The sequence below is a fragment of the Orbicella faveolata genome, unplaced genomic scaffold, assembly GCF_042242905.1.
Source record: "Orbicella faveolata isolate gen_17 unplaced genomic scaffold, um_ofav_v1 contig_26, whole genome shotgun sequence".
Classification (NCBI taxonomy): Eukaryota; Metazoa; Cnidaria; class Anthozoa; order Scleractinia; family Merulinidae; genus Orbicella; species Orbicella faveolata.
In genome coordinates, this window is record NW_028301554.1 from 17085245 (window position 1) to 17100906 (window position 15662).

At 39.2% G+C, this 15662-nt stretch overlaps 1 protein-coding gene across 1 annotated transcript; it reads left to right on the top strand.

The window, feature by feature from the left end:
* Positions 1-6970: 6970 nt before the first annotated feature.
* Positions 6971-10815, top strand: LOC110041331 (uncharacterized). Its single transcript, XM_020746708.2, has 2 exons — positions 6971-7280; positions 7406-10815. The coding sequence occupies exon 2, from the start codon at positions 7478-7480 to the stop codon at positions 10034-10036; it is 2559 nt and encodes an 852-aa protein (XP_020602367.2). The 5' UTR covers positions 6971-7280; positions 7406-7477; the 3' UTR covers positions 10037-10815.
* Positions 10816-15662: the final 4847 nt, after the last annotated feature.

Here is a 15662-nt window from a genome sequence, read left to right on the forward strand (position 1 = left end):
GCTTCACTGAATCAACCAAGAGAGAATAACTAAGAGAGTGCGTTCTCGCAAAACAAGCGTAGCTTTTGAAATTTATTTTTAAAATGGCCCGATTTATGATGCATTTTTTGTTAATCTTTGCAACTGACCTACTCTAAGTTTTAAATGTAGTTTTTTAATAATAATAAAATCTAAAGTCAAATTTAAGTAGGGGGACCGAGAAATACATCTGTACAAAAAATAATAATTTAGATATAATTAAGGAGAAATGGACAACACAATTTTTTAGCCGGCTTTCACGCTGCAAAATGGTTGATTTAAAAGGCTGCTATGTTGGAACAAAATTTCAGCGACTGCTAAGAGGGTCTCAATGGAGTTAACTGTTGGCCAAACATTTTGCCGTTAGGCATAAGAATTAGAAAAATTTAACCGTTAACCGTAAATTCAATTCAAGTCAACTCTTTATTTACACTATACAGGTTATGTACATAAAATTTCTAAGGTAAAGTACTGAAAATAGTAAATTATTAAGAAATATGAAGCCATAAATAAAGATTTTACTAAAAGATATATGTAGCAATTTTACTAAAAAGCTGTTAAAACCATATAAACTTCCAGGTATATACTAAACGTTAAAAAAATGTTAACTGTAAAAAATGTTAGCCACGAAAGTGAAAGTCTCAAGATTTCTTGTCAAGACTTTTTTGTGCCTTGTCTTGTGGCTTAGTATTTATAGCTTACTATATATTAGTCTACAATGTTTACAATAAAACCTTTTTCCATCCCGGAACTGTCCTAAAACGTTGTACATGTCTTACTGTAATCAAAATAAATTTTCAACTTTTTTCAAACAATGTGATTTAATTTTTAACGTTTTAAAACATCGTTAATTTATTTCTAAGATTTCTGTTATGTAACCGTAAGGAAAATAAATTAACCGTTAGCCGTAAAGAAGCTAAAATACTAACCGTTAACCGTAAAAGCCACCACCCCATTGTAACTCTCTGCTAAATATTCTTTTGACTTTGTGGCCTGCAATATATATATTTTACTAATTTAAAACTCTACACATTCCTGAGTATACACTAAAGGTTTTCGATCACTGAGGTCATCAGCGTTTTAGCCAGTGTCCAAGCTTGACCTTGAATGAAACGAAGAATCACAGAAACAGTGACATTGCACACTTCCATCGCGAACTTAACGAACAAGTTCAGTCATTTCAACTCACATTGTTGACGATCGCAATTTTGCGTTACGTAATCTTTCTTTATTCAAGTCTAAGCTAAGTGATAAGAACACCAAGTATTTCTGTTTCTTTTTTTTTCAGAACTGGCACTCTGATGATGTTCTCAAAGATCGAAAGCATTTATTGTATGTAGTTTGCATTGCCTTTTATCTAAAATTTTCTACACCTTTTTACTTGGCGAAATGTACACATAGTCGAAGTTGTTCTAGATAATTTACCTGTTTACAAAATCCCAACTAAATTCGCTTTAGGTAATGAACTGTTAACTTACATAGAAAGTACCAGTGTTTCTAAATTTAAATGTTAATTTGTTTGGTTTTAATGTTGGTTGATGTTTTTGCTTCCATCCATAACAATCCTTAAAATAAACTGATACTCTTTGTGCACTTCAAAGTATAAGCACATATCTTGGAATAAGAAAGAAGCAATGCGGGCGCCCGATTTCAATGCAATGTTATGGTTATCACGGGTCGATATCGGCTCTGCTAAGTAACCCCCGCGTAGCTACCCCGCCTACAGCTATTAAAACTGAGGGCAGTGCACACTGCTGTTTCACATGCTTTAAACCACGCAAATTTCTTGTATCACTGGAAAATTGCAAAGTATGTGTCTAGTGATGGCGTAACTAAAACAGTAAAGTTGAAATCTTATTTAGCTCGCTGTGGCGTAGAAAACGATTAATCGATGAGAGTCAATTAAGCAAAAGAGCCTCTTTTCAGAAAAGTGTCAGAGATGTCAGCATGGAAACGAGCAGTTGGCTAAATTTGCTTTACAGAGTTTAACGATGAAACCTTCCACTTGACTGTTGGTCTCAACTAAAACACCCGGATATTCCTCAAATTTTTTTAGTATACTTTAGTCGGTTTCTAGAAAAGCCATGCTAAGAATTTAAGTAAATTTACTGACTATTAATTATTCCAAAAGTAACGGACCATAAAATTCTTAGAATGCTTACAACTTGGCTAACTTGCGTCGTTTTCGTAGTTTGCCACGTGTTAATAGTATGTTTAACAGTGACCTGTGTGAAATACGCTAAGTTCTTTTATATTTGGGTAGGTACATCAACTTAACAGATGGTGTTTAACACTTCGACCGCATTCCACTCATACGCCCGTTTTAATGATATAAACACCATTGTACTGATTTATAAACACAACATACTTGCACTCGATCATCACGTTTGAGTAGTCAAGTGTGGTAACCCCAATATTAAACGACTGGTCCAGGCGCGTGACTACTCAGGAGATAATTACCGAATGGCACGTGTAAAAAAACGTGACAACAATTTCCCGGCGCACTCATAGTATAAGTAAAATTTACCTGCCCAACTAGCTCGATTTCCCCGTGCTCCTCTGTAAACTCCTGCCCTCTGAACTCGAGAAAGATGTGGAATAATTTCAGTCAAGTTTTTCTCGAAAAGCGTTCCAAGCCCACCGTTAAACTACTGCATTAAGCACTCATTTCCTTGTGTAACGGGCGGCAATTTACAACGTTAAATTTGTTACGCGTTTCCTGCTCCCACTCTACCTCAAATTCATTTCCGCGAAAACAAAGCACGTACGAACTATCTGAAACTCGTTGGTCGGTGAAGCTTCAGTAAAAGTTAGTCCAGATAGATCTTCTGTTATTTTATATTTCCTCAGTTTCTATCTAGGGTTCCTCCGTTTTCTGTTTTGACATACGTAGTACAGATTTCGTTCGTTTCCTTGTTAAATTTTGTCGTAGCTCAATGCATTCTTTATAATCAGTCTCTTTTTTTTTTTCTACAAACATGCTCATTGTCAGTGATCTTCAGCTTTTGCCACTGCTTACAACTATGGCGCTAGCTTTTCGCAGATGAAATAACAGCTTACAAAAATCTAGTTTCCTTATGTTTTCAATAATGAAAAACTTACAACCGTTTCCTTAGGGGCTTTATTTATTTCCTTGCCATGCTTGTGGTTAGCGCTAAATCTTACATCAAAATTCGGCTACTGTTATGAGGTTTGAACTAATGACACCGATTATTTTACCACGGACATCAATCAACTTGGTACAATGAACTTTTGACATTTTCATCCATTCTTAGCCTTAACCGCAAAATTAATTATCATCGTTAGAACTCAGTGATCTGCTCAAAAAAGTGCAAAGTGACAATGTAATTGAAAGACTCTACGGGAGTTCTCAATTATTAGGCCATGCCAATATTTCAAAGTTTCACACAATAGAGAGAGGAAATAATAAAGGCAGAGCTTTGAAAATACTTTTCGCCCATTTTGCACTGACAGATTAAACAAAAGAGCCGACACAAGCGCACAGTGGGCAGAATGCCAAGCTTGAAAAGATACATATTCAGCTAAACTTTGAAACAGTCCTGTGAATTTGAGAGATCGAGTCAACAAGTTGATCGTTTTTCGTGCTGAACGATGGATTTATTTTTGAGGGAAATTAAAAATTTACTTGATCTTATCACTTTTGAAGTCCATTTGAGACAGGCCATAGGCAGGAGGGTTGCTTGGAAACATTTTCCCCAGGGAATACATCCCCTAAAACCCCAGGGGTACTTGAAAAAGCTTTAAGCAGGATTGTCATCTCTTTTCAAGGCATTCGGCGGATCTTAATCTGTAACCTTTTGGGATGTTTTCTTAAGCTCGATAAGGAATGCTTAAGTCACAATACCAGATCTTCATCCAACATCTGTGCTTGTATAAATTTTATAATATATATTCCACCAGGAGTTATGTCAGATTTGGAACAAACACTTAAACCTTTTTGTGGAAACGGAATCCCATGACCGGTGACTTCAGTTGGAGTCTACCGCGCCCATTACGTAATCACCAAAACACTGACTACCATCTATCTTCACGTGAATAGAGACTCTCAAGAAACCGTTGTCGAGTACAGTCAGACGATAGCAACTCGATACAAGAAGATTCCATTACGAAGTGGGGATTACTAATTATGACTACCCAACTAAAGAGGGGAACTGAGTGGATTTCTACACTGAACCGGAAAACGCGAGGCGTTTTTTAAGTGGCTCGAAATCATTTTTGCAATCTTTTTTGCAACTTGAAATTAAAAAAGGTACAAATTTAATTCTTGAGTTCTCCGGGGAAGAAATGGCCTATACCGTAGCAACAATGATTTCTTCTCTTCTTAGTCAAAACACTCTACAGTCGATTTATTCCGTGTACAGACAAAGTACAAACAGTTGATAAGTAATTGGATTTATCAATGGATTATTATTACATATTAGGAAAAATAGCAAGTGACGGAAATCCTGCAGTCATTGAATGGATTTCAAAGGACGACTTCTCAGACATCAAGTTTTTGATCAGAGAGTCGGCTCTATTTTAATAGCGGGACAATAGCGTAAAAACTTTCAAGCGGGGCAAAGCTTATTTATTTCATATAGACCAACTGTAAATTTAGGTCTAACAAGGAATGACGATTTTGTAAAAGATTTCAAACTGGACTTGCTTTTGTTGAGTCATGTTATTTTAACCCGCGATCAGGGGGCGGGGAGAGGTTCTGATAGGAAGAGTATGGTCTTAGGTTATTTCTATTTAGGCTATGCCGGTCACTAAGAAAATTATATTGGAATTTTGTAAAGGCAAGCTACTATTCAGATAAATTTGTATCTTTTTTATTAACAAAAATACAATTAGGACGGGTCTGTGGATCTTACACACCCATACCTGAATTGAGCATATTGTTAAACAGGCATGTTCTCTCGAGTCGCACTTTTCATCATTTGACTATTTTGGTGGTGAGATAAACAAATATTTATAGCATCTGTTGGTTTTATTGAGCCGGGAATGACTGGATTAAGTTGTTTAATAAATAATAATAATAATAATAATAATAATAATAATAATAATAAAACAATTAAACAACCACGTTCAAAGCATTCACCCAATCTTCTAAACTTGAGTCAGGACTGTTTTGGAAAACTACTTTGGAGTCTTCGTGTTATGCAACTGCACTCGTAAGATCATAGTATAACCGCCCTTGTATGTTTCATTTGGTTTATGATCCTCAGTTGATCTTGGCGAGGTTTGATAAAACTGATAAGAAAGATACTTTATACTGAGTCAGCTTAAGCTTTGCTCGTGGAAAGGAAACTTCTGCATCTTACGTAATCATGAATGGCATGATTCACGAGGATTTCAGAAAACTGCTTTCTCAATGGAATCAGCTCTATTAATGGACCTTACTCACAAATGCCCCATGACTTCATATCGGTAACCGAAAACCAACACCAAAACGCGCTATTTGGCATGCTTTAAGGGCATTGTTCCTCCCTTTGGAAACCCCCGTGGTTGTCAATGTTTGTTAAAACTCATCGAAATAGGGAGAACAAAAGGTATGGTAAAGCACCACTGGATAGAACTGCATCGCGTGAACAAGAGTTAACAAAAGTTCATTGATGATGTAAGGTGTTAAATGATAATCTCTCTTAGGCTCCTATCTGATTTCACGTCCGACTTTTGCTCGTTCATAGTCCGTTCAGTGGAAGGTGGCAGACTGATAATGATGTTAAATTGAGTCATATAAAACTGAAAGTGCACTTTGGACTGTGTGATGAATTCAGTAATTGCGGTTGTTTATTTGTTTGCCTTATGTAGCAAAACAGAAATAGCAAATCGTAATGCTTAGTTAGTGTGGCTCAAAACACTAGTAAGTCAAAAATCCTTTGGAGCAACAGAAAATATTATAAGGGGTTGTTTGCGTTGTGATTTCTGAAGTCTTCCACAGTCTTAACCCTGGTACACTTAAGCCGGAAAAACTCAACTACGAAGTTTTATAAAAGGAACACGTACTTATAGACACAAATATGGCACAGTGCTGACAAAAGTTAGACTTCTTAACCTCCAATGAATCTTTAGTACCCTGCGGCGATAAACCTTCTCTTGGATTTGTCGAGACACATCCGGAACTGCCGCTCACATACAACGCAGCCACTGACGTCGGAAAAAATTCTTCTTGGTTGCTTCGCAAAGCACAAGAATAGCTCTTAAGCCTATATAAACGAAGCCACAAGTATCTTTAAAACGAAAACAGATTAAGAGTCGTTATGTGATGCAACGTGGGCCATCCGGACAAACATCTACATGTCCGTCAGTTTACAAAATGCCCTGCGCGTTAACTAATTATCGCATTAAAAGAAATTCCAATTTAGTGATTAATGCCCTTTATTTAGAAGGAGCTCGATTTTTGCATAAAAATAAAGGCAAACATCGACTGGACCAAATGGATTAACAGACTGCCATTGCAATCTATTCCAGGCGCACATTGTTGTCACCCGATTCCTCTTTGTAACTTACTTAAGTTTTAATTAGTTCTCTGCTAAGTTTACCTTTTGCTTTTGTTGAGTTCATTATGAGTTTGGGGCTTAAGTTACGTCAATTTAATTTAGATTCTGTCATGGGCAGAAAATGATGTATTAATGCTATTATTTTCTGGTCGCCTTAAGTGTCATACAAAAGAATGAGTTATTTAAATCAACACAATATCTGAATACAGGCAATGTCGGCCTCCTTGTATTTCAAAACGTAACTTTTGCGCACGAGTCACTGTGCTCCCTTCAGAGGGTTTTCTGGGTTCATTGCAATTACGTAGACAACGTGTAGCGACAATCAGGCGTTTGTCCACAACGGACAATTGAGTCATTGAACAGTGAGTGATTTTGGACCAATGAAACTCACTGTTGCTATCTGAGGTCACGGTGAAATGATATAATCATATAACGCCTTCAACTGTATTTGCATTCGCAAAGAATTGATACATACTTGTCCACAATGGCTTTAATTTAATTGCTGTAATGACGTGAGGGAGTTAAAATGACTAGATGGTTGAGTCGATGTTTTTGTAATTGGCTTCAAAAAGTTTTACACCTCGAACGCTATAGCTAATTAAATTGCGTGATAACGATCGATATTAACGTGCGCCAAGTTGGTTATTATTACAATTGGTTTGAAACTCTATACACCAGCTCAGTTGGACGTAAACACGAGATCTGGATAAATATTGTTCGTGTTCGGACGGAGTGATTTCATCGGATCAAGACACTGAGGTAAGATCTCCTCACATACGAACAAATTTAGATCTTCACCGTGTTGGCTAGCCTGAAGATGGGCTCGAGAGCTTTATTGACAAACCATTAAGCATAGTTTAATCGTGTCCTCATACCTCCCACAGGTTTGTGTACAAAGTAATGCAAATGCGGTGAGAGGAATTTGTAAACCTCCTTGTCGTCTAGCTCAAGTTGAAATGGCCTCTTCTTACGGGAGCGTACCTATCGTGAATATTTCGAATGGTGTAAAAGCAAAGCTTCAAAAATGGATGGGAAAAGCTAGTACCAACGTTCGCGACAAGCGATCCGCTAGTTGTCAAGAAAATGCTGCGGAAATGACGGATTACGCATTGCAGCTACAAATTAATAATGCCATGCCCGTAACGTATCATTCACGGGCACACAGCGCTCCTATACCGATGACTTATGGCGAAAAAGTTGCGAAAAAGCCAAGAAAAAGCTCCATCTCTACTCCTCCCTCCAGTTTTACAAAGAACCAAGGCACCCGTGAGAACAGCAAAATTGATGCGTACCCAAAGAATGGAATACCACGGGGTCTAACTCACAGTATGGTGTTGCATGAGTCATCGAGTGAGCCCAGCAGTAGCCTGCAAAAGCAGAACAACGTTAACTGTTGTAGTAAAGATTTGAGCCCCGAAGATCAAACTGATAGTGTTGCGGTGAGTGCGAGTCGTCGGGCTAAAAACATGAACACTAACGCTAACGCGACAAACTCGCGTGCGCTGATGAAAGTTAACAGACCCCCATGTGCAGTATCGAAAACATCTGGAGAATACTCCGATGAGAGTGCAAGCTCTGACAACGAGAAAATCGCATCGAATCTCGTCTTCGAGAGCAATCCCAACGACGTGCAACAGCTTTCTGGGCAAATTCAATCGAGGTTGCAGAAGTGGGTCGAGCGGGCATCACATCAGGCAGCTTTGCAGGACCGGAGACTCAGCGAAGGGTCTGAAAGTTCTACAGACGACAGTCTCAATCCACCCGAGAGTCCCAAGTCAAGGTCTTCGGGATCAGAACCGAAATCTTGGACGAACGAGAGCCAGGTAAAGACGATAAAAGAACTGGAGCTTGCTCTGAAAGAACTGGTGGGAAACGTTGGGGTAAGAGGGGGAAACTGGCCTTCGAAGCAAGGTGGAACTCGTTCGCCGGGTTCTAGTGGGCAGAGATCAAGAAACAATTCCCAAAAAGACAACGAAGAATTGGATGAAAACGGGAATCAGTGTTTATTGAACAAACTCTCCCGTGATGGTAGCGAGTCTGGATTCCACCAGAACAGAAATAGCAGCTCAAGTACCGAGTCAGACGCAAGTGTCAATATGGCAGACGGGGATGCTAAATTGATGATTGACAACCCCGAAAAATCAAATGAGCTGTGTTCGGAGAATCAGATGGAAGACCTCGATGACATTATTTTTGAATCTAGTTGCCCAATTCGTGATCAGAGTAGAAAGTATGTACACCCACACAAGAATGGCCGCAGATCCGTCACGTTGCAGGAAGTTTTGCTATGCGAAACTCTCATTGAACAATGTCCGATTCAGAATAACAAAGATGACCAGGTGAAAAGGACAACCCAAACTCACAGCAAAAAAAATCACTATGACTCAATGAAAAACAAAGGCAAGGGTGAATATTCGCTGGAAGCTACTATCAAAAATCGTTCAGGCAAATCGGAATTAGCAGAAAGGCAAAATGACACTGACAATTCTAAACTTTCAGAAAATAGTCAAAACAGGCCAAGAGATGGACCAGGGAAAAAGCTTGAACGTCCAGGATTGAGAAAGCAAATGACAGATCCCAATGGAAGTTCTTTAAAGGTCGTCCCCGATTTGAGAGTTCGAGAAAGCATGAGACAATATTTAAAGTTCAAAGATGCTGATCTTTCCGCTTTCGCCGTCGAGTGCGTGCGCCATGCAAACAAAAAGAAACAAATCTTGCGGGAAGGAGACGTGGAAAAAGAGAATCTCGGCGACAAAACAGTTCAGCTGTCGAAAAAAGCGAACACAAACGAAACTAACGGTGCTCAGTCTGTTCAGATAGCAGAGCTACAACCCATTGTCATCATTTCCTCACAGGATGAAGATTACAAAACTGACGATGCCGAAAGATCGACAACTCCGACTGACTCGTGCAGATCATCAATGGACGATGAAACCGCAAACAAGCCCGTCGAAAACGAACGTAGATCACGTTACAGTTTCGCCCGTACTGCGGAAGAAGCCGAGTGGTTCACGAAAGAGTTTATTGATCCCGCACAGGGAAATTGTGTCGCGAAAAAAGAATCCTTAGAACGCTCGTCGAGTAATCCCCAGCGGGATCCCGTGAGTTCGCAACGTTTGTATAAATTCCCTTCAATGCCAATGTTTTACATACCAAAAGAAAACGTCGACTCTGAAAATGGAAAACAAAAGAAAAAAGAAACAGTAAATGCGCCGTCCGCGCCCTTGCCTCCGCCGAGAAGGTCCGCGGCTTCGTTTCCGTCAGCCCTAGAGTCACTGAACACTAAACCAGATCCATTTTATCATGGACTATCTGACTCGACTTCTACGACAAAACAACGAGCAACCAGCAGTTCTGTTCTAACTGGTAAAGAACCATCTGAAGACGAAAACGGCAATGAAGTCGACAAGGCTTCTAAGAGGCCAAAGCTGAGAAAGAGAAAGATGAGTGCACCCTCAAGATCGGGACTTTACCCAATGACCAATGTCCGCGTGGACATTGAAGCTCTCATTTGACTTGACTCTAGAACACTTCGGTGTGAAGCTAAGTAATGGAAAATTAAATATATATCATAGAAATCATCTTCAGCCATGCATTGCATGGAGATCATTAAAGCTCTTGCTTGACTAAATGCTTAATATTTAAGCCAATTGTACCTGGACTTTGCAGAAAAAGAGAGATCCGTCTGATAAAGTCTCCCGCATGCAAAGCTTAAATCTCTGAGACATTCAACATCAGACCAAGGGAACAGATTTTTATTTTTATCTTCTCTTTTCAAAGTATATTCCGAAATATAAATTCCATATTATTTACAAAATTTGAACGAAGATTAATATCTACGTAACATTGTTATATATACATTCATTTAAGTGCCTTTCTAGTGGGTCAACAAACTTGACACGTATATTTTTGCCAAAAATGCTTGCTAGTACATTATCCTTTCATCGTTGTTTCATCGCTGAAGTTTGTATCTGTTGATTATTCGTTATACAATTCGTGCTTTTTTGACCCCGAGGCAACGATAATTATATCGCGGCTACCAAATGAATTAACTGTCACATTTTTTATTTTAATAACCCATGAATGTTACCGCTGAAGAACAGCGCATATTTAATTTCTCAACATTTTTTGGTAATGAAATCAGCTACAGGATGCTATAGAATTTATTTTCATTTTCAGGAGTATTCCGAACTTTTATCAATATGTTGGATCGCGTGCCGTGGTCTCCTTAAATAAATTTGCTCGCGTGATTGACTAATCTGTCGTGATTTTTCATCTCGTGAGTTTTTGTGGATTTTCTTTGTATTAAGTTTATCCTCATCTCCTTTACACCCCCCAGTCTCGAGCTTATTTTTGCAAGAAATGTTTTCGTTCCGGCTTTCAAAGCCCGGCTCATTTTAACACTATTTACGTGCGCTTAAGGAGTCAGGGTTGCTAGGGTTACCTCAACAACCGTGCTTATATTGGCTTTGCTCAAAACCGAATTGAAATTACTGTAGAAAAGGGCTTTTTGGAAAAGAATAATAATAAAAAAACATGAGTCTAGTTGGCTCTAATTCCACGTTTTCCTCTAGCCAAATTTACTCAGGCTTATCAGTCTAAAGGAAAGAAAATATTTCTATAGTATTGACTTAGAAAACTTTATAATTAGTTATGTTGTGTTTTCATGGTTAAGGTAACTAAAGACAAATATTATAACGTCAACTTAGACAACGGTTATTCCACAAGTGTTTTTTCCAGATACATGTTAAGGTCAAAATAAACCAACTTCAAATATATGAACTACTCAACAGAACGATTTTTATCTGTTTTATTGGCACGTCGTTCACCCCCAAGAACCAGTTTGGTTAATTGCTAAGCAAAATATTACTTTGGCGCCAAGCAGCCTGCTTCAGCTATCGCCCCAGGGCTTGAAAACACAAGCAAGTACTAAGGTTGTCTTGTCTCTGAAACATGGTCATTCAGAAAAAGATCTTATCAACAAAGCGACAATCAAAATCTGGCTAAATAAACAACATATCGGGAAAATAAAACAGTTGATTCTCGGCCGGAATGCGCAGTTTTGCAGATAAGTAGACCGCGTGAAGAACTGATGACCTGACTGATTGTGTTCACTAAGACCGTTATAACTCCATCGATTGACTAGTTTTCACAAAAATTTCTAACAAGTCCAAGATTTTAATTTCATAGACTGTACCGGAAAGTGATTGCATCATCCGATCGTTTTTTCCTCTCTGAAAAATTTCTGACGAATGAAGGATATATATTAATAGTCTTGTTCTACATAGAGGTTGAAGGTCTTAACGCTTCAAAAATGCTAGCATTCGTGGTTAAATCGATGATTTATGAGCACATATGTAAATCACTGAACAAAATTATCTTCCTCTTCTCTCCCACTTCTCTCCAACCTTCGAGGGAGCGGTACAACTGGTTCACAGGGGTGTCTGAACTTCCCACATCCGTACCTTTTACTCTTGGTCCCTGCCCATCGTTAGTGGTTCTTACCTCTTGGTGCTTTATCTATGGCACAATAGGCAAACTATTGCCCCAAGTTACCTCCAAAATTCTTCCCTAACTTTTCCCGGTTCCCATCACGTTGGGAATCACACTTCCACCCACTCCATTTCTCCTGGTTTCCGTCCGTCACTTGTCCCCTTTCACATATCTGTCTTCGACAGACGCAATAGGACGGAAGATACTGACTTCAAACTAGAAGTGTCTTCGGCAAAAAAACTATTTGCTTAAATCCCCTTCAAAACTTATTTATTGAAACACTGCTCGACAACTCGATAAAATGATACCAGCTAGAGTTGTGTTGTTGAGCCCGATAATTCGCCTTGCTGTCTACTAAACTTCAAATGTCTAATAACAAATCATGCGACTTCTGTTGCCCAGTTGCACCACATTTGTCTCTTGACGTGTTCACACCATGTTGCTAACAACAGAAACACTTCAACAAAAATACCAGCGGGCTCGGCTCCGACTGATAATTCTCTAGCCCTAGCAAGAAAACAACCATTGGTTGTGGACTTCTGTTGTTGTCTGCTGGGCTGCCCTTTCAAACTTCGATCATGCAGCTGCAGTGTGATCAACGGAAAATCTCTCCTTCACAAAGTCAATACACAACGATATATTTGGTTGTGAGAAGAAAGAAAATGATCAGTGTCGGAAGAAAACCACTTTATCTCGAAACTAGTTATGATTTATCCTACTATACTCTAGAAAACAGCAAGTACGTAGGTAGGTAAGGAACATGTGTATGCACTTGGTACGCACGACAGGCCTTAATTAAATAGCTTATAAACCCCATTTCCTTACGAGACGAGATTTATCCTGGGGGCTTAGAAAGATCTTTTAATACCGACATTACTAATTCATGAAGGCGTGTTATTTATAGTAGGAAAAGGAAAATTATATTACAAGCGGATTATCTTGACTTTTCAAAGCGAGCCCCATCTAGGCGTTAGCAACCGCATTACACAGACGAAAGGCAATGATTCACGCTATGTCAAAGGCAACTAGCCCGTGGATAGAATTATCCCTCTGCAAGAAAAATGTTGCCTTTTAGTGATAATAATTGTGCTCCGATAGCAAGGGACAAAAAGAAAGTAACCTAACCCTTGTTTCTGATCAGTGCGCATGCATACAGACTGTAACTCCACTGCAGACAACTGAGTGAACAAAAAAGCCAAAAAGCTGGTATGCAGACCGTCAATCTAAAATTTCACTACTGCACTGTAAGTGGTTTTGTATAATCGTCTGGCGGGGTGAGGGTGGTTTTGAAAAGAACAGTCATGGTGACTGAAGTTTCTTCAGCCTGAGTGAAAGTCATCTTTAGAGTAAAGTGAAAGGTGTTAGTTTTCAGTCGATGGAGTTATAAGTAAGCAAGTAAAGTAAGTAACCTTTATTAATGTTTTATTTTGATCATTTGTGTAATCGGATTCGAGTAAATAAATAAACAAATAAATAAATAAATAACATGGTCTAATACACTTAGCTCATTACAGTATTGTAAGTATCGCAATTTTCCAGGTACTGCCACAAACAAAAATTACACAGTCTGCAGGAGTGAGTCTGGTCTGTTGATTAATTAGTTACCATACTTCTTCGAATTAGCGCCCGGGGTGCTTATTTAAAATTTAGGAGAAAATGGGGGGCACTTATTCGAGGGGGCGCTTAATCGAGGCGGGGTGCTTATTTAATTTTTCCCAAATAGTGGCGTGACATGATCAATTTTTTCAATACATCATCTGCGCGTAAACAACAACATAGCTGTTTATCGACATAAAGAGCTGATCTTTATGATCCTTAAGTTCAGATCACGGCACCGTTAGTACTTAAAGTGTTCAACCTGTTCACTTAACGTGTTCACAGACTGAAACAATATACAAATCTAATACTACACGACGAAAACTATACATCCTTTGTTGTCTCGTTACTCGCCCACAAAATGGGGGGAGGGGAGGGGGGTGCTTATTCGAAGAGGGGCGCTTATTTTAAATTTTGGTGGATAGGAGGGGCTCTCATTCGAGTGGGGGCGCTAATTCGAGGATTTACGGTAAGCCAAGGTGCTGTGGTTGTAAGACTCGTGTTAATGAAAATCAGGGGTGTAAAAAGAACTGTAGAGAAGTAACTATTTATAATAATTTTCTGGAACATTTATGCTGTTAGTTGTTGTTTGAATTTAATGTTTGCCAAACTCAGTTAGTTCGATCAGTACAACAATTAATTGAGAAACGTGCTTCGCCATAGAACTAGACTTGCAAAGTTAGTTGTGGATCTTCAATCAGGCCGCTACTTTCATCCTTTGCTGTTTCCAACAGATTGTGTCTAACTGTCAACAACTGCAAAATTCACCCCTCCATCTATACCCTCAGAAACAGTTTTTAATTCCAGAGCCCTTCCAATTTTTGGAATTTGGACTGGATTACCACTGCTAGCACATTTTTTGCCACTTCCTCACTAATATTCTAAAGATCAGCACTGCTCAGTCGCTTCCTATTTCTTGGTTTGTTTCCTCATTTATGACATGGACTTCTGTGAAGGGGCTGTGGCCACATTTAATTCAAATCTGATTGTCTGTTTCAATGTTCTTAGTCCATGAAGTAGCTGAACTGGCTACAAGGGCCAACTCCTTCTGTGAAGGAATTTGATGAGCGGTAAAAGCGAATGACTCTTGAGTAAGGTTTGCAGTTGTAGGTTGTTGTGCTTAAGCCGAAGTTTTAACACTCAGAACAGACTGAGTGGTAGGGCATATATTTGTGCCAGGTGAGAGGTCTGTGACATCATAATTGGTATCATAAAAAATATTCGCATGCTTCCTTTATAGCTCGCTCACTCGAAATTCTCTCTGACACCAATGCGTTATGCCGTGACATTTCTCCTAGAACTGAGACCTTGCACGTTTATGGGCTTTTAAACCTATACCTTGTGCTTAAGTTTTTCTGAATAGGCTTTAAACATGATATGTTTTTTCCTGTCCACCTAAAGTGGATTTCTGATCGTGTGCGCCCCAAGAACTTTCCATGACAGTCAAGTCCCTGCACGTACCTGGCCAAACCCACCACATGTACCGAGTTAATCATAAGTGTTAATTAGATTCCGTCCTTATCCTCGGAACCACTAGTCTCTTCGTGTAAATTGTCTTAAACGACTTCTCCCAATTTTTTTAGCTCAAGGCCAGCTAGGTACAGTAAGCTTACCAGTTTCTCTGCTGCAGTAGGGGTCTTGTTTCTGTGGCAAGATGCTCTGTACAGTCCATCCTTCGCGGAAACGAGTTCTTTAGTTTCACTGTCGTCACGCTCCTTCCTCTACTTGAGCTACATTCAGTGCTTCTTCGACCACCGATAATAAACGAAACCTTTCTTGTCTCAAGAAATCTTTGTTGGATCTTTTGCACAATATTCTAATCGAGCCGGCCGGCGGCAACCGCATTTTTCTTCCTCTCATTCTTTACAGCCTTTCTCGGTTCAAGGTCAACATCAAGTCCAGCCACGGACCATTGTGAGTTAATTAAGTTAATTCAAACACCCTGTAGGTCCACTCGTTCATCCAGAAATCTTTCTGTTAAGTCACTCAACTACAAATAACACATGCATGATGAAGAACCTGGAAATGATGAAGACTAATACTGCCGCTGTC